Source organism: Toxorhynchites rutilus, chromosome 1 (assembly GCF_029784135.1).
Source record: "Toxorhynchites rutilus septentrionalis strain SRP chromosome 1, ASM2978413v1, whole genome shotgun sequence".
Lineage (NCBI taxonomy): Eukaryota > Metazoa > Arthropoda > Insecta > Diptera > Culicidae > Toxorhynchites > Toxorhynchites rutilus.
In genome coordinates this window covers 112,568,410-112,588,565 of record NC_073744.1, presented here as the reverse complement: position 1 = coordinate 112,588,565, position 20,156 = coordinate 112,568,410, and the positions used below count along the sequence as shown (strand labels likewise).

The 20,156-nt window shown below is 36.5% G+C and overlaps 1 protein-coding gene across 5 annotated transcripts in view; it reads right to left on the bottom strand.

The window, feature by feature from the left end:
* Positions 1–3,125: 3,125 nt before the first annotated feature.
* LOC129763015 (acetylcholinesterase) overlaps positions 3,126–20,156 on the bottom strand; it is a 92,511-nt gene continuing 75,480 nt past the window's right edge. For all 5 annotated transcript variants that reach the window (XM_055761718.1, XM_055761717.1, XM_055761720.1 and 2 more), the window contains one exon: positions 3,126–15,648. In XM_055761718.1, the coding sequence (XP_055617693.1) occupies positions 15,515–15,648 (134 nt within the window). In that variant the 3' untranslated portion in view covers positions 3,126–15,514. The remainder of the gene's footprint in view (positions 15,649–20,156) is intronic.

Below are 20,156 nucleotides of genomic sequence, written 5' to 3'. Positions count from 1 at the left end.
CGTTAATAATAATCACTTCATCCGAAATATAAATTGTAAACTAATTATATGATTGTCACTAATTGGTCCAAAAGCAAGATATTGAAATCATAACAATCTGATGATTGGATGATGATTGGTGATCGCAAAATCTAGGCACCTGGAGAAACCGTCATAGCGAATACATGCAAGCTGTGATTTGTTTAGCTCGCTTGGATTAGTGTTTGGGAAACCATAGCGGATACACGCAAGGCGTGAGTACTTTCACTCGCATCAGTTTCTATTCTGCATTCGCATGGTGAATGCGACCGACCGAATATTCGCACCCATTTACGCATTTACATATTCCCGTGATCAGTTTCTGTTCTGCTTTCGCATGGAACAGTCACGAAAAACTGCCACATCACGATAAAAACGAAATGAATTTTATGCAAGGCTATATAGACTTTATTTCGTTTTCACCATGAAATGGCGCCCTCAGTTTCTATTCTGCGTATGGAGTGATCATGAAAAATCTCGTGTTATTCTCACGAAAAAAAATGAATCATGTACCAAACATCTTCAGTTGCTTTTACTAGGCTACTCAAATTCCATCGGTTCGTTTCGGGACCACCAACAAGTTCGAAAGAGTTGAATTTTATGTTAATAACAATTCCATACTTATACTCATCTTTTCAGCAATCTTTCAAAATATTTATTCACTAGCTGACCCGGTAAACTTCGCCCTGCCCAAAATTTGTTTTTTGTTATCAATACCTTCAAACATTCACGTTTTCTTACTATGTGCAAGTTCATGGGTCCAATCGCAGAACTGTTCATTGATTGATCTTGTAATCGACCCCGTTGAATTTTGTATGGCATGTCCCCCTTAGAGAGAGGGGTGGAGTGTCTAACCACCGTAAAAACATTTATTGCACCCTAAAACTTCCACATGCCAAATTTAGTTCCATTCACTTGATTAATTCTCGAGTAATGCAGAAATTTTAATTTCATTTGTATGGCAGCTTCCCCTCAGATAGAGGGGAGGAGTGTCTATTCACCATGGAAACGTTTTGTGTTCCCTAAAACATTCGCATGACAAATTTGGCTCTATTTGCTTAATTATTTTTCGAATTATGCAGAAATTTGTGTTTCATTTGTATGGCAGCTCCCCCTTAGAGAGAGGGTGGAGTGTTCAACCACCGTAAAAACATTTATTGCATCCTAAAACCATTTGCTCCATTTGCTTGCATAATTCTCGAGTAATGCAGAAATTCGAGTTTCATTTGTATGGCAGCCCTCCCTCAGAGAGAGGGGAGGAGTGTCTTTTCACCATGGAAACGTTTCGTGTTCCCTAAAACATTCGCATGATGAATTTGGATCCATTTGCTTGATTAGTTTTCGAATTATGCAGAAATTTGTCTTTCATTTGTATGGCAGCTCCCCCTTAGAGAGGGGGGTTGTGTGTTGAACCACCGTAAAAACATTTATTGCACTCTTAAACTTTCAAATGCCAAATTTGGTTTCATTTGCTTGATTAATTCTCGAGCAATGCAGAAATTTTAGTTTCATTTGTATGGCAGCCCCACCTAAGAGAGAGTGAGGAGTATCCAACCACCATAGAATTATTTATTGCACTCTAAAACCTCCACATGTAAAATTTGGTCCCATTTGCTTGATTAATTCTCGAGTAATGCAGAAATTTGAGTTTCATTTGTATGGCAGTCCATAAGAATCAGACAGACAGACAGAAATCCATTTTTATATATATAGTATTCATGCATTAACCCTTTCATTACGGCAGTGTATTCCGCCTACCGCTGTACGGAACACTGCGCCGGAAAGTATGCACATGCTATTTTATACACACGCCAAACAAGGTATGATTGTTCGAAAACAATTCAGAATTATTGAAAAAAAAATCAATTTTTAAGTAACAGCCATTTGTACGCAATAATGACATCGCTCCTAACAAATGGCAATTCGTTTAAATTTTTTTTTCATATGTTTTTTGTATAACAAAAATTCAAGAGAAACCCTAAAAATTGGTAATTTTCCACTAGCTCATTTACAAAAACTTCAAGGGTTTATAATTTAATTAGTGTTAATTTTAACATAACGTTTGCGTAACGACAAAAATAGCCGATTTTTCATGGGTTTACCTTCACATGCACTACCGAAACTTCCTATGCAGCATCAATCATAGTAACATGAGTCAGCGAAACAAAAATTGACAGCTCTATCAGTCGAACTCTAACCGTGATGGCGAAAAAAGTGAAGCTACTCCGTTCAGAAGTGTGCGCGTTCCAAGAACGGTACCCCGCCGCGTCGAAAACGGACATTGTGCGGCACTTTGTGGATGCCGGATACGCTCGTTCTGGCATCTACAACATCTTGGTACTATTGGACAACAATCAGAGCATCGAAAGAAAGCCCAGTTCCGGCGGCCGACGACCCTGAGCGACAAGAAGCTCCAAATGATGCTGAAGAGGACGATCGAGGAATAGTGGCTACATCGCTGCGTGCGCTTTGCCGGGAGGTCGGTGTAACCGGCCAAACAGTGGAACAGTACCTGGCGAACATGGATATACCTGTCTATATGCATGTTTTCGTCCGCCATGGCCGGTTAACTGCCGGAAGACAGCTCGCAAGGGCGTAAATTTTTTTTGCAGGTAAGCTCATATGATTACCTTCCATGGGAGATTAATCGAACTCAATTATCTGTCTTAGTTTTTCTTATCACCATCCGAAAAAAGTCCATTTTTATCAATGCAAACGTTAAGCAATGTTTAAGGTTACGATATCCGCATTAATAGAGCCCACTGTTCACCTAGAATGATTACCTATATGTAACGTAACGCATGGTAAGAATGCAGATAAGGCCTGAATAGACGAATTGCTGTTCAATGTCTCTGGAATTCAACACAAAAACAACAACAAACTGTATTTTCTTTGAGATAATCGCACAACCTTCAAGATGTGCAAACAACACTCCCTCCGTTCCAAATTCATACTGTAAGAACGTGGTTGGCAGCACTGTTTACGCTTCTTCTGATCTCTATCCACACGATTCTACCAAAATTCTAGTTCAACAACCATATCGCATAAAATGTCATCAATATATAGGGGAAAACAATATAAAACTTTTTTCAATTTAATTTATTTTGTTTCATAGTCACTGTACGATGCTTATTGTAACAAATGTTGTCACCTTATATTTATAAGCCATTTTTCTAACTTGATAGTTTTGTTTCTTTATGCTGGAAAACAACATGTACATATGAAGAACTGTTTTTTCGCATGGTTTAAAACTGTTCATACTGTTTTTTTTGTTGCATTTGTATGTTTGCTTGTTTTCTTTTAGTTAGTGAAATATAATCTTTTGTTTGATATGTATGTATTTGCTTTGTCTGGCCCATAGCAATCCACGGATGTGAGGGTATATTTCTCCATTACCTTCTTTCGTTCATTCATATATATATATATTTGTTACTTATCTTACTCTTTTGTTTGTTTGTTTTTAATTTCTTTATAAAATACTTCTTCATACTTTTGCCGTACAAGATTGTTTATATTTTGCTTCAATAATTTAGACTACAAAATACATGTTTATGTATAAATATAGAGTAGATATTTATTTTTCTCCTAGTTTCTGATATGTGTCTGGGTACAAACTTTTTGCTCTTGTATTTGTAATACTTATCTGCAACTCGATGTGACATACACAGTGTTCTGTCTAAAAATATATATATTTAGTACACACATATGGGTGTGCATAGCAGTCCTTCATCTGACGACATTACATTTCCGCGAGATATTTAATATTTGATACAGCGACCGATGGCTGACAAATTCCAGTGGCAGGCAGGAAACCCTAGCTGAAATTTCTCTAAATATTTCGGGCGCTGCCTTTTTTTGCTATATTCGCGGATATGAAAAGTGTCATGATATTTCGCTAAGTGCTATGTTAATTTGCATCGAAATGCAGTATACATTCCAGTGCGGCAAGACTAGTTTATTTTTCATTTCAGTGTACGATTGAGCTTTCGCTGAAACGCTCGAGTTGGGTAGCATTTCAGAAATATTTCAATCACCTTCTGACGCGTGCTGATACATTTCACAATTAAAGCCGTTTGTTACAGAGGGTGTATCAACATCCGTGAGCCGTTTGGACGAATCGATGCTCCTAGGGGAGGGGATGCAAAACTGTTTCATTTCTGCCTGCAATGAGCAGATCCGAAAAATGCTGATTTTTTTTTTGGCAAACTAAAATGCACACGACCAAGCGTGAAAAGATGAAAAGTCCTGTTAATAATACTGTACTTTCCCGAAGCTCACCAAATTCGCCCATTTTTCGGCTTTGATAAACATTTTCGAATACCATTATGGTTTGATTGAACACATATTTCTTTGCGTCACAAGTGTAAGCGCCCTCTACCTTCGTTCCGTTGTGATGTAGAAGAATTTAGATGTTTTTTTTTCTCGGATTATTGAGCACATATTTTATCTTGAAAAAAAACCCTTCTAAATTTAGGTTAGCACCAAAAATAATAAAACAAAAGTTAGTACTCGGACATTTTGTGTATTTTTTGTTTACTTCGGGTCAATTGTAAACTTCCACCTCATCTGTGTGTAGTTGCATTCATCGTTTTATACATTAGTTTATAAAAGGATAGCCTATAAGGTGTTTGTAAAGTCTCATAAGCATCATTGTTATGTGTTGTTCTAAATTCTACCATTTGGAATAATGTTCCATCGATAACCTAATGTTCTCATTTGTTCGTGAACCGTTTTTATGCATTTCCAATTTACCGAGAGTAAAGCACATTAACAGGCTTATTGATCTATATTCGGCTGTTTTTAAAACCATTTTTTTGTTTGTTTTGTAGATTATATTACATGTCAACTACATGTTTTCATTTAGATTATTCATTAAGAATTCACACACTCTTTCTACGTTGCAATCATGTTTATATATCTATCATGTTCCATTACCAGCAAAACTGAAGTAAAAACAGATCCCAAATATTCTTAATTGGCTGGTATCGCTACAATGTGCTAATGTCTTCTTTTCGCAAGATAAACTTTTTTTTTTGGTTTCAGAGTGTTAATGCGATATCGTTTTCCGTTTCAACTTTTTTGTTGTCCATAATAATGCATCACAATTATACTTTTAATCTCAATTCTTTGCTCTACAGACTTTTTTGTCAGCACTAAAATATATATACGATATATGTTATTCTAGAAGTAGGGTATGTAGCTAACTTTTTCAGTAAAGTGTCTTCTATAAAGCGTCGCACTATATTTGTCATACAAAATATCAGCTCTAAAAGTATGTGTGGGTTTTTTTTTTGGTTTTAATGCTATTTATTGTTACTGTAGCTTAGTACTTCATTACATAGAATTGACATTAGTTTACGGTGCCTATGTGTCTACATTTCAAATTTTGTTGCATTCAGTAATGCTTCAGGAAAAAAAATCGAAATAGCTTCCTTCAAAACGTTCTTCTCTTGAAATGAAATTTTTGTTAGTGTTTCTTTTCAGTGCGATATTGTGTGCATTTCCCCATGTTTGAAGTAATGGTTTGTTCAATATCATGATATTAAATTTAACGATGTGCAAAAGAGAACAATTTTGGTTTCCTCACACATTAGATTTTAGAACTCAATTCGAACCTTGGTAGAACCCATAGTAGAACAATAATGAAATATCTGGTGATTATAGTATTCAACGGACTTTCAAGAACATGTTATCGTCAAATTATCTTTTCTGGAGCTAAATAGATAATTTTGATAACATGTCAATAAATTCGTCTTTTATGAGTTTTTTTTTAATAAAAATGTTTTCACCAGGAAAGTATACCTGTAATGTAATCCAAACTGTATTTGTGCAAAAATCGATTGAAGTAGTAATAGCGGAATTGATAGTAACACTGAGATCACAAATTCTATCTTCGAATGATTCATGAGATACGTGAAATAATAATCTTTACTCCAAAGGCTGACGAAATAGACTTAAAAAACTCCCTTCGATACGAAGTCACTACATTCAGCGATATCGAAGGTGTTTCCATTCGATTGTCCAACGATTTTACAAAAGCAGTCTGTTTCCTCCGCTGTTGTACTCACAGAATCCTTTGGATAAGCAAAAACTGTGCTCGACAAAGGTTTCTTCCCAAGTCACTGAGTAGGATAGCTCGAAAATACATTCTATCACATTTTCTAATATCGGGGAAAGTAGAAACCTCCAAGAAAAGGATATAAGATCATAAAGAATTTCTAGAATATGGCCTTTCATGAAAGGGTCTCGAAAATTTACGGATGGAATGGGATCAAATGCAAGCGGGATTAAGGCGAAGGACAGAAGATGAGACTACTGTCGCTCACAATTATGGGGAGCATTAGATGACACCTTGTGTGGACACCCAAACAGAATAAGTTTGTGACCCACCACTATTGCAAAAACACAACTTTGAAGACATCCATGCAGTGTTCGTCAAAAGTTCTGGTCAACAATATCTTATCCATAGACGGGAATCAATCTGCTTAATCTCTAAACGAATCACTTCTAGAAATTCAAATTATATCGCCGGGTTAACGCGAAGATGTTGCTTCTTTGTTCAAGTTTGTTGAGATATAATACAGAGAGCGCCATCTTGACCTGGAAATGGAATTATTGAATCGCTCTGACAGTTCTCAACCGACATCATTGTTTACGTTTAAGGACGAGGTTTAAAATTGATAATTTTGTTATAAGGAACGAGGGACGTGGAAAACCAAAAAAAGTATTTGAAGGCGCCGAATTGAAATCTTTATTGTAAACTCAACAACAACATTAAACGTTGACCAATAAACCATTTCCCGACATTTGAAAGCCATGGTAATGATCCTTAAGATTGATTTTTGACCGACAGACAATGAGAAAAAAAGAAAAGGATCGGCGAAAGTTTGCTTGCAATGTACAAAAAAAAATCGCAACGTAACTGAGGATGAAAAGTGGAAATATTTCAAGAATACCAAACACAGAAGATTATCATCGACTTGATAAAGTTCTATTCTGCATTCCGTTCGAGTTGTTTTTGCATTTCGTTTGATCTGTTTCTCTTCGAACACTAAATGGACATCAATATATAGGGGAAAATGGCCATTCCAAACATTCCAAAAAGGGAATGCGAAATTATAACTCGAACAAAATAACGGTTTCGAAATACAGAATAAGGCTGCATATGCAAGGTCAGATTGCTTCCAATCTTACAGCCTTATCTTCGGCTGTTTGTTTTCTGTGGTCATCATGTTTTAAACTGGTACGACCTTCCGAAAACTGAAGAAAGTATTAGTTCTTGTCCAAGAAACGCCCGGAGTATCAGAAAAGATAACACAAAGTGTGTCAATTCGATAGGTCGAGATTGTAGGCTCTGGTCGAGTGGCGCACCGTTTCACTGGAGCTTGGAAAAGCTTGAGCTAAACCTGTTTAGTATGACTGTTACTGAAGGAACCCTTGAGTCGAGACAACTACCTGCGGTTCCTGTCTGAAGAGGTTCAGTGGCTGCGTTGTAGGAATCTTTATTTGGTCTCAAATAAGCCTCCCGGGATTTCTTTTTCTGTATTATAGCGACTATCAACACTTTTGGCTGGTTCATCACTTTTACCTCCCATTTCGGAAGAATGTCGGGATAGAGAATTGAGCTCATGACCTTCAGCGTAAGAGGTATGGATGTTACCACTACTCCAGATCGCCTCCACAGGAATAGAATAAGCGATTCCACAGCTTCATTGTGGACTTCAGATTCAGGCAAACTAAAGCGAACAGCTGTCTCTACATCGCATACAATCATTTCGTATTCAGCCCCTGGATGCCAGACAGACGCGATTTTTTTCCTCGAAACTATAGCTAAGATGGCAAACCCATCGCGGAGGAATAGGTGCTTGGCCTTATAAATTCACTGTACCCGAAATTAACAAACTATTACGGAAGCCCTTTTTACTTGGACTGAATACGGACTGATTGAACGGCAACGACTTTTAGCATGAAACAACGGACACGAATTGGAACATGGAAGCTGGACCAACTGACTAGAGAGGCGAGGCACATAAAGCTCAAAGTTCTGGGGCTGAATGCATTTATAAAAAAAATCTTGTGGATATATGTGATGCTGGGTCATATCAGAGCTCTTGCAACAGCAATGATTATCTTATGTCGTTCTTTTCCATATTGGAACTTGGAACAAACCATTCACCTTAAAAGTTCAATAACCTTTTGATTCTTCGCTTCCATCAGCTATTGGCTGAAAGTCGTCCACGCTCATTCCACAGAGAGCTATCAATGTTTCATTGTCGTCATATGTAATCGAAGATTACCTAACCTCGTCCGATGACAAACCTGCAGCACTGATAGTTGATTGGATGCCCTTCCGATGTTCAAAACCACCTTTCGCAAGAAGCCCACTCAGTTCTGTAGATTGCAACCCTCATTACTAATTGTTGCAGTGTACGGGTGGCATGGAACAAAGGACTAAACCATAGAGTAGTGCGGGGCAAAGGTGCACACGGGGCAAAAGTGCGCATTGGCCTTTTTAAAGCAAACGAGCATAAAATTTCGACAAAGGTATATTCGTTTGATACATTATTACACCAGCAGCTCACACATATAAACAAGATACATTTCATGAAAGTGGCACAAAATTATGAGGTAAAAATAGTTTTGCGATGTTTTCATCTATTTTTTTCAGTTTTGGAGATGACGATTAACTTACCTGAAATAACTGGAAAGTTCGAAACTACACTGTCAACGAAACCTTCATTCTATAGTAGATGATAGTGCGTATTCGTTTTTGTGAAAAAGTTCAAGAGCATTTTTTTAAAAATTCGATTAGTTCAAAAATTGCTTGTGGGGCAAAGGTGCGCAGTGGCTGTGGGGCAAAAGTTTGCACCAGAGTTTTGCTCTGAAAAAAAATTATAAAATGTTTTCAACCAAATTTTTAATGGGCCCCACAAGAAACCACAAGAGAACGAGAAAATTCATTTGAAGAAATGCACTCCAGAAATGCTCAAATGGCCCGACAGAGGCTTCGGGAGGGAGTCTCGAAGCGTCGGATTGCGGCAGACCTCGATATTTCTGAATCAGCTCTGAGGGAGAGGATTACATCAGTGAGTGATTTATGATTTTAATTTTCTTTTATTGACATTTCTACTTCTGCTGGGATGTGCCAACGAGCACCCATGGCGGTTTAGACAAGTGTTTACGAGTGAGCAGTCTGAAGATCTGGCGGACCACTGCAGAGCACTGGACACAGCTTTCTACGGTATGACTCTCAAAGATTTACGTCGTCTGGCGTTTGATTTTGCGGAAGCCAACAAACTCCAGCACGAATTCAACCAAGTTGCAGAACTGGCAGAAAGTGATTGGGATTTTAGCTTCATGAGGAACCACCGTCTGTCTCTTCGAACCCCACAACAGCGCAACGAAGGAACAGCGCTCCAAGGCAAAGCGTCGGAATCCTCAGAACTGAAATCCAAGATAAGGAAGAAAATTAAACAATTGCTTCAAAATATCTCAAAATGAATTTCGAATATTTTTTTTTATTTTCACCATGTATTCAATTCAATAACGGTTATGTTTCATTTATGTTTATGTTTTCACAATGAACTTCAAATACATATTGTTTTTTTTTTCAACAATGAGTTTCAAATAAATAAAGTGAATGTAACTATGTGTTTATAAAATTGATTCATATTAATAAAAATGATTTGGTGTCCGTTCCTCGCGGTTTAACTCAAGAACGGAGCAACGGATTTAAACAGTCAGTATCAGGGTTGATGCGTCTTAGTCCGCTTCAGGTTTATATGTCAAATAAAAATTCATACTGCAAGTATAGATTATGTACATAAAAATAATTCCTGTGGAAACTTGAGTGTTCGAAATGATTTATATCAACATATCAATTGTGGGTGGGATGAAGTTCGCCGGGTCAGCTAGTTTGTTAATTCGTCTGCGGTTCGACCAATAAGATATCAAGCAGACGATTCCAGTTTTTTCTACAAGTCATCGTCAGATACTTATTCAGGAGTGGTGGTAGCAAGAATTAAAAACTCTGCTTTCACGGATATGTCAGCGGAAAAGGAGTGGAGTGGAAAGCCGCAGCCGTTATCCGCTAGTTTGACCCATTGCGGTCGTGTGTCTACTCTCAGCCACCACAACAAGGAATCCATACTGAATACTTTATTCAACTATGTAATAGTTTACATTTTTTCAAAACGAATTTTAATGTCTAGTCAACTTTTTCACGAATTTATACGGAGTTCTATGAATAATGGGTAACGGCACTCGGTATAAACAAAATATTCTTAGCGTGGAAAGATAAGAGGATCTCTTTTAAGGGAAATTGATTCCGACCGCGAAGGGTAAAAAGATGTGGAATCGGGAATAATGGATGAAATGAGTTCATCACTCTCGGAATCTAATTTGTATTGTAAGTTACTCTTGCTGCATTATATACACACCTCTCCCTTTGAGATTTTTTTTCGTTTTGTGATTATACAAAAAAAACTCAAAAAACGAAAGAAAAACAAATTCATGGTTAAAAAATACACTTCATCAAAATCCATTACAAACATATCAGAAATGTACTCTTCGGACATTGATTGAAGCAAGATCGATATTTTTATTCAGAACATTCGTTCAAATCTAATCCAATCGACACATGCAAATTATTCTCAAATTGGCAGGCTCGAAAGCAGTTTGAAATGCAAATGAAAATGATAACTTAATGTTATTTAAATACTTAAAAACGATAGTCTAGACCCTTACCTAACTAACTAAAATCAACATGCATCGTATACAATTGTTGTTCAAGATTTTTCCAACATCAAAAGTTCCTTATTCCACCAGAAAATCCACTACCATTTTCGTTTCACACAAACAGAACACGAAGTAGTTGTCGTCAATGTCGAATGGCGTGGCAATGTTGTTACACTCGCTCAACCGGATAGGATTTGACTCGATCAAATTTCAGAAATGCAAAATTGAGATTATGATTCGATTGGATTTCAGAGTACGGATGATTAACAACATCTTCAAAATCGATCGCCTTTGATAATTCGTTTTCAACTGACACGATCGACAAATTATTCAGACGAGATTGAATTTATCGAAAAAAACATATATTGCCTCCTGTGCTTGCTCCTACAACCATCAAGAGGTTACTTCTAGAAATTGACACATTTTAACGTAGAACTGTGTCTTTCATTTCTGTGCCGGGTGTATATCCAAAGTTTCGAAAACGAGAGCGTGACGCTTGGAGTGCAAGGTTTTGAACGTGAGGTATTAACGTTCAAAACCGACTGAACGGAGTTGTAAGATAATCACTTCATTCGAAAGACAAAAATGTCTAAGAGCTATATTATTGTTAATTATTGATCCGAAAACTAGTTTCGATAGCTTAAAAATTGCTTTGAAAACAGGCTATCAAAATCACACGAATCTGTATATAAACGAATGCCGATCGGGTATCCACTCAGTTATGCTTACGCAGCGATTAAAGTACGATCGCTGGAATCTGTGTGTTTTCCTAACACAGATTTCAAAACCAATGAGCCAGAGAAAATCGGCATTGAAAACAGATGCAAGGTGCGGATAATTTTGTATTCGCATGCATTTTTGCGATCCGGAATGTGTGCGGACTTCAAAAGCGGTATGAACACAACCCTTTGGCTCGGTTATTCAAGACTGCTTTGGAAGATATCCCTTCCTGACTTCAGCTCACTGATCTTCTACGTATACCGTTTGGCAAAATGCTTTGCTGCAATTTGCAAAACGGTATACGATTGAACAATATGCGTTCAGTGTCAAAATCAGAAGTATGTACACTTGGAAGATCAATAACTTCAGAGGGAAATGTAAAGTACATTGATTGTTTAGCCATTCTACCGTTCACTTATTTTGGAAGTCCACGATAAATAAATGATAGGAGCAAGGCATCATGCCATACGTCAGACTTCCAACGAAGAACGTAATCTATCACGATGCATGAATTGACTTAAATTAGGATTTGTTCGAAATTGAATTCGGAAATAGTTACAGTCAATCACTGGTTTAATCTATACACTCAAATGATTACTAAGCCAATGGTAGTCCTACGTCACCCTTGCGGTTATATCTTAGCTATAATCCAACCTTAGCTTTTTTCTGTGGATATGTAGAGCTCGATGCATTTGGAAGTCGTATGTCTCAAGAGTCGCCTATCAATTTTTTGCGGTTTTAATCTAAAAAGAGGCTCTAGGACTCTAAACTTCACCAGGGCTCTGTTAATTGTCATCGCTTGTTCCTACAGATAAAATCATGAAATCGAGAAGCCCACGTGGTGACAAGTGGTGACCATATACCGTAATCGTGTGGAAATAGAAAATCATAAGCAAATAAATCATAACCTAAAATTGAAAATGAATTGCTTTGTATGATCCTGCAACAGTGATTTTAATTACAAATCGCCAATAAAGCTTTCCGATGAATATCCAAACATCGTTTCCCAAAGGAAGCTATCCAACAGAATCATTGGCTATAGTCCATTGCAAATACTGAACATATTTGCTGAGCGCGAGCCTAGGCTACTAAGCTCAATTTGTGTTGGTTGGGATAGTGTTGCCAGAGCCCTGGAATGGACAATGATTCAAGTTGGGGAACAATAAATTTAGGATTGGAAAACAATACTCCTCAAGCATGTTTACGTATAGTCTTTAGAGCATTACTTCAACATGGAGGAGTGCAAATTCAACTCCATTTTCTGATCGTTCAAAAATTTTGAACGTTCGAATTCCAATTCGTTTAGTGCATTTACAACAATTGATTTGCATAGAAGCTCCCTACACATCCTATCATCTACCATTGTACACTGGCCATGCATTATATATAGACTATAGAACATCAACAAGTGTACGTGAGACATATCGTTAATATCTATACAATATTTCTTTGATGTAAATAAAAGCTCTCTTGAACAGAATTTTTTAATTTCTAAAGCATACATTCGGATGAAAGTTTGTTACTTTTTTTTGTTTGCTCTTATAGAGACAAAACCGATTCTTTGCATATCAGTTTTGAACCGTCGTGAACTGCCGTAGATGTAGCTTTCTAAGTTGGCCTCTGAAACGCATTCCCTATACATTTAATACTTCTGAAGCAGTGAAGTAACTTAAGATCAGTATCCACAACTAACCATATAATCTAAATAAAGCTTCGTTCTATTCGCAATAATTTGATTGTTGTTCCTATCCAAACCAATCCATGTACATAGAATTGCGTTTGCGTTACTGTTTTGTTGTATTTCTACTTTTGTATTATCAGTCCAGCTGATTATCTAGATACATGCACTAGATTATTATGCTCTCATTCATATTTACGTTTACTGCTGATGGGGTGGTTATTCTTGTATTCAGAATATGTATGTATCAAAACATGTGCTATGTTCAAAGAAATTGTTTGTATTTTTTTTCTTTCGATTAGTTTTTGTGTATACAACGTGCCTATAAAAGGTGTATGTCATTTAAATACGCTGAGTAAATCATTTTTAAAAAAAACACTATCAAGAGGAAAGGCTCGGCTTATCTACCATTTGACTAAAAATCTCTGGATAACATCCATTCGAACAGGAAGTGGTTGGAGTAAGCATTTCGATTACAACTTCATTTGTTTTTTTTTTCTATATATGTATAAGTTTCTTAGCTTATATTCCACAGAGGGGTTGTCTTTAAAATGCATATAAGAGTTGTGTGTGTGTCTTTTTTCCTAAGTTATCATTTGATATTGATTCCCACAGAACAGATTTCGTACTGTCATACTTATTCCACTACGCTTTCCTTAAATTAGTAGCTATTTGTCACAATTCTCTTGTTTTGATTTTTTTGTGAGAATACATTATACTGCGTGATATTATTTGCAACTATCTATTCGTCTACGATGAAAAAAATAGAATAGCAAAAGTGCACCATAATTTTTCTATTTCGACTGCACTGAACGAATGAGTCCTAGAGTAAAACAAATAAACCATCTTGCAAATCAATACAGGAAGCTTTACTATTTTATTTGACCAACACAGCAGCTTCATAAATATTATTACTTGTGTTATTCATTATCAATTGGAACAAAGTAAATACTTTCTGTTTGATATGTCTTCATTTCAGTGTACTTTGTTCGGATTATCGAATGTATTAGCTTACCTAAAACCTGCCAATATTTTCATAAGTTCTGCTTTGGGAACTGTGCACAAATAACAACAAATGCACTGTTAGTTTATTCCTTAGGGTTTGCTTTGCAATCTACAAATAGTTCTGAATGCCGACTTACTTACATTTTGTTTTTAAATCTAACGACTCTTGTTTTTTCATATAAATTGGTGGAGTGAGTTTGTGTATAAAATGGTATGTATATAAAAAGGAGGGTGGGTTATGGCATCAAAAAGTTCTCTGATGTTAGCATTCCATTAGTCAATCTCTACGTTTAAATTGTTCGTAAATTTTACGACACACAAAAGAAGCGTGCAGTCATTTTTTTATTTGTTTCGTTCTATCTGATATGTATTTGTTTTAGATATGCGTTGTTTCACATCGTATGCACTGAAGGGTTAAACAAGGTGCATTTTGTTAGGTCTTTCGGAAAAACTTGTTGATTTTACTTACTAAATACCCTTCATAGCTATTATAGTATTAAACTTTGTGTACTTATATCGTATTTTGAACAGAACACTCGCCTAGTTTGCAAACCTAATCTTAACAACGTCAGTCATTATAAAAAGTGTGGTAAACCAAGCTTAACTTAGCTATAATATAAACAAAACTGTAAACCATTAATATGCACATTTATATATTTATATACCTGTCTATAATATGGATATATAAATACTTCATATATATATACTTCTCTAAATGCCTCCCTTCGATTAATAATAGGTGATGTTCACTTTAAAAAAAACACAACTAGCTACAAGCTCAATAAAAGAAAACAAAATTTACTTGTAATTCCCACGAAGCATATAAAATAACAGCACATCTAACAAGTATCGATCTAGATCCAATTACGCGCTAATGGGCCTTTGGGTATGAAACACAATATCATATTCAGCTTACAGTGTCTTCATATACTACTTCCCAGTTTTACAAATATCTTACAAATAACTTTTGTCTGCGCCTTTGGGCGTGCAATGCGTGTATGCATGTGTGTGTGTGTGGGTGTGTTAACAAAATGATGGTGACAAAAGCGCCTGCGCTTCACCAGTCAAGCTCGAGATCATCAACTCGATTCGATCGGTTATAGTCAATCTTCCAAATTCGCATAAAATGCCAAACACACCGCGTTTTACACCTTGAAACTCCAACATTCTCTTCTTTTCCGTGTATATGCAGTTTTACGATTGGTTGTTCAATCTTCATTGTCCTCTCGGTAAGTCGTATCATGTTGCGTCATTGAGAATACTGAAGAAACTACTCATGAGTATTGTATACTTCTTAGCTTAAGAAACACTTGACGTGGAATGGCTCCAGCTTCTTCTTCTGCTCTATGGATGTATTTAGAAGTATCTCACCAGTATGAAAACCATAAGCACCGTTATGACTTTAATATCCAAGCAGATTAAGTTGCTGCCGAAAAGTGGACTCGCTGCCGAGAATTGCTCCAACAGATTACAGGACGTCTTTGGTGGAACTGAAAATATAAAATTGAGAGGTTAGTTTTCAACTTAGTAGAATGTTACTAGTATCAATGCATTATTTTCATTTTGCTTCAATGAGGAACAGGCATCCCTCCATAGCTGATGATCGCCTCAGCTTGACATCTACATCAATGCGAGGATCACGCCATTCGTTGAACTAATGCTAAACTAATTTATATAAAGCACGTGTTCCTTAAATAAAACATTTTGTTAGTCGAAACTAACATGAGAAAATTACAAAAATTGTAAGTATGATATCAAGGAAACTTGGTCTGCGTCGCCGATCAGGATTATAAATGTTATCAAACAGAGCTTTCAGTCTACTCCCTCATCAATAAGCAGTAGATAAGCTTGAAGTGTAGTATAAAAAAGGGGTATACCACAATAGTTCAAAATAATGGACGCAGTGGTTCACACCCAACAGGGAAAAAAAAGTATAAAGTCAGCTTTAGTTAGTATTTGAAAGCTTCTTTCGAATTACGCCAGCGCCTCTATTTGTCGTGCCAAGGAATTAAGGGGGGACCCCGGTCTGGAAAATCGAAAAAATAGTTTTTTTTTGCATTTTTGGGAAGCTTATGCTCTTAGAAATGTTTTCCTAAATGGATTTTTCGATATTTAATTTCGTAAAAGTTACAGCCAAAATTATGAAGTAAATTCAAGGGATATAGTATTGCTGTATGAATTTTCAAATGCGTTTTTCTCGAAACCGTGTTTTTTCAACTGGTGGTATCGATATCTCAGGATCTACTCGACCGATTTGGCTGAAATTTTTTATCAGCATGTAAAAATAGATTATCTAAAATGTTACGTAGCCGTTTTTCGATATTCCATTTTTTATGAAAAATAACTCATTTTTAACAAAAACATGCTGACCCGGCAAACTTCGTCCCGCCTAAAATTTATTTTTCGTTATCACATCCACGTTTTCTTACTAAGCGCACGTTCATGGGTCCAATCGCAAAACTGTTCATTGATTGATCTTCTAATCTACCCTTTGAAATTAATTTTTAACTATAAAATTTCAGTACTTCTACCAAAACTACATTCGGTGATCCATTTTTATTTATAAAAATAGAAGACGATATAGGAGTGCGTTTTATCACATTCAAATCCATTTACACTCTCGAACGAAGATCAATTTCGGTACCGCAAACATCAAATGGACTAACAACACTTGCCAATATGTAATTGTAGAGCACATGCGAATTGATTTTTTCGAATTTTCCCATTTTCCTCCAAAGTTTTCCGAAAATTTCCAATTGTCATGTTTGGTTGAAATATGTGCATTATTTTTATGGGACTCCTTCTCCATTCCAGAGGAGGAAGGGGTGTCATACCATCATAGAAATATTTCTCGTACCCGAAAATCCTCACATGTCAAATTTCGTTTTATTTGCTTGATTAATTCTCGAGTATTGTAGAAATTTGTGTTTTTGCGTAGAAATATTATAAATATTAAAAGGGTATATGATCTTGGTTTGTCCAATTTGGGGTGTTTTTACGCAACTAATAAATGCAAATCTGTTTTTTCATGAAAATCACATATAATGGATACGAGTGGGTTTGTTGAAAAGCCCCAAGGTGTTGAAATTATTCAAATTTCTATGTTTTTTAACGATTTTCCTCAAAGAGGAATTATGATCATGGTTTGTCCAAAAAATGATCATGATTTGTCCGGATTTAGAAATTACCATTTTTGAATGAAAACATTCGAATTCTCAAGTAGATGTTGCATTTATCATTGCTTGAGTTTACTGTCATCATATTGATCCATTCCTAATTTAGGCTTTCTTCAGAATATTGCCTTTTCTTGGGCATTTTAAAAGTGTTACTCTCAACACACTCAACACAGAGAAACTTTATTTCTGCTATGCGCGAAGGACACAATAAACAAACTGCAGCGCGCCATAGAAACCATGTGGACAAAACAACATTATTGAATTGGACACAACTCATGATCATGATATATTTTTTCTAGAAAGCTGAGGATTTTTCACATAACATATCTCGAAACCAGGGAGGCGTTTTTTTTCGTTTTTAAGTTATGATTTTTCAAAGTTACCCGATGGTTCAAAAAATCATTTTTCATTTTTTTTTTCCCAAAAATGACTTTTTTCAAAAATTTATTACTTTTGAACTACTGGACCGATTCAGATGATCGACATATCAAATTAAAGCCTACTAGCTAGCCTTTTTTGAAAATTTGCCAATTATTTGGATTATAGTCGCATAGAAATATTGAACGAAAACTGAGAAGATGTTAACTTTGAAAATCATAACTTAAAAACGAAAAATAACACTCTCTGGTATTCGGATATATTTTGTGAAAAAACCCCAGCTTTCAAGAAAAAATATAAAAAAATATGGTGTCTTTGGTCCCGAAACGATGTAAGCTATGAAAAACAAATATCATCAATAATTACGAAAACAAAAATTAATTTTTATTCAGAGTGTAATATTTTTTTTTTCAAACAAGACTGGCTCACTGGCTTTGATTTGATATGTCGATCATCTGAATCGATTCAGTATCAAAAGTTATGATTTTTTGCAGTGGAAAAAATGGGAAAAACTTGGAAATGATTTTTCGGACTACCGGGAACTTTGAAAAATCATAACTCAAAAACGAAAGAAAACGCCTCCTTGATTACGAGATATGTTCTGTGAGAAATCTTCAGCTTTCCAGAAATAATATAAAAAATATGGTGCCTTTGGTCCCAAGACCATGAAAACTATAAAAAACAAATACAATCAATTATAACGAAAACATAATTCAAATTTTCTGCAACTGTAGTGTTTTTCCAAAAAAGACCAACTAACTGGCTTTAATTTAATATGTCGAACATCTGAATTGGTCCAGTGGTTCGAAAGTTATGAATTTAAAAAAAAAGTCATTTTTGGCAAAGATGCGAAAAAAAATGGAAATGGTCACCCTAACAAAAAAATTAAAAAATACGGGTTCAATAAAAAAAAATACGGCGATAATGAAAAAACTCCTTTAGGTATTGTCCTGAGGTTTCAAAATATTCATTGGAATTCATTCTACGACACCCTGTTGCTCCAGAACGGATACCACCAGCAAGGTATCTATTTTCAGTCAGCATCTACGCATTCAGCTGTCAACAGTGTAATGATCATTATTCGTGCACACAAAAAATGGAAAATACATCTCCAAATATACCTTAAACAATAACCAAAACACCGGAACACTCCACTTTATTCTTAAAATCCGAAAAAAATAATACCAAAATTCCTTATTTTTCGACCGTCCAGACAGGGTCCCCCATTAATGATTTTGCAAAGCATCTGTAGTTGTGGAATGAAATCGAAACTTTTCATTACTGGAACAACTCTGTATGGACAACTTTACAAGGCAAAAAGTCTTCAGAAGATAATTTCGCCGTTCATTCGATTACAGGAATGTCCCGTGAAGTTATTAGTCAGCTGCCATTACAGCCGGGGAGTCGAATGGTATAATATTGAGTGTAAAGGGCGAACACGAAATTATTGCGACACATACAACAGGGCATACCTTTTTTACCATTGGGTAAAAATCAACCAAATTTTGCACACTTTTTCATTGATGTGTATTGTCTACATGCTGTCAAACTCGAAGTCGTGTTTTTCGATTCAACGAAAATGGAGGTGAACCAACGCGAGTCGAGAGAACAAATTCTTTCCAAACACCTGGAATTTCCTGACCTGTCGCACCGGCAGTTGGGAAAAATGTTGAACATTCACCATTCAACCGTCTCCAGAGTGTTGAAGCGGTTCCAGGTTCCAGCGGTTGACGTTGGACACGGCAAAGGAGCTGGAAGAAAATCGGCTCCGGAGAACAAAAAGACGGAGGGAAAGGTGAAGCGGATGATTAAAGCAAATCCCAACGTCTCAAGCCGTGATTTGGCTAAAAAGATCGGCATGTCGCAGAGCTACGTCTAGAATGCAAAGAAGAGAGCTGTACTACATACATACAAGGTACAGAACAACAATCGACGGCTAAAACTCGGGCACGGAAGTTCAACGAGAAGATGCTGACAAAATATGGCTGCTGTGTGATGGACAACGAAACGTATATAAAAGCCGATTTGAAGTAAATTCCGGGGTTGGAGTTTTTCACCGGCAAGAGCAAGTTCGATGTGGACGACACATTTAAGAAGAAGCAAATGTCGAAGTTCGCCTCCAAATATCTCGTTTGGCAGGCCATCTGCTCTTGCGGACTGAGGAGTGAGCCTTTCGTGACAAATGGCACAGTAAATGGCCAGATCTACAAATCTGAGTGCCTCGAGAAGCGCCTTTTGACATTCTTGCAGCAGCACGACGAAGCTCCGCTATTTTGGACACTATTCAAAAAGTGTCCTGGAGTGGTATGAGGCCAATTCTGTCCATTTTGTTCCAAAGGACATGAACCCGCCAAACTGTCCGGAGTTGCGCCCGGTGGAGCAGTGCTGGGCAATAATGAAGCGGGAACTTCGGAAGAGCAAGAAGACAGTCAAAGACGAGTAGG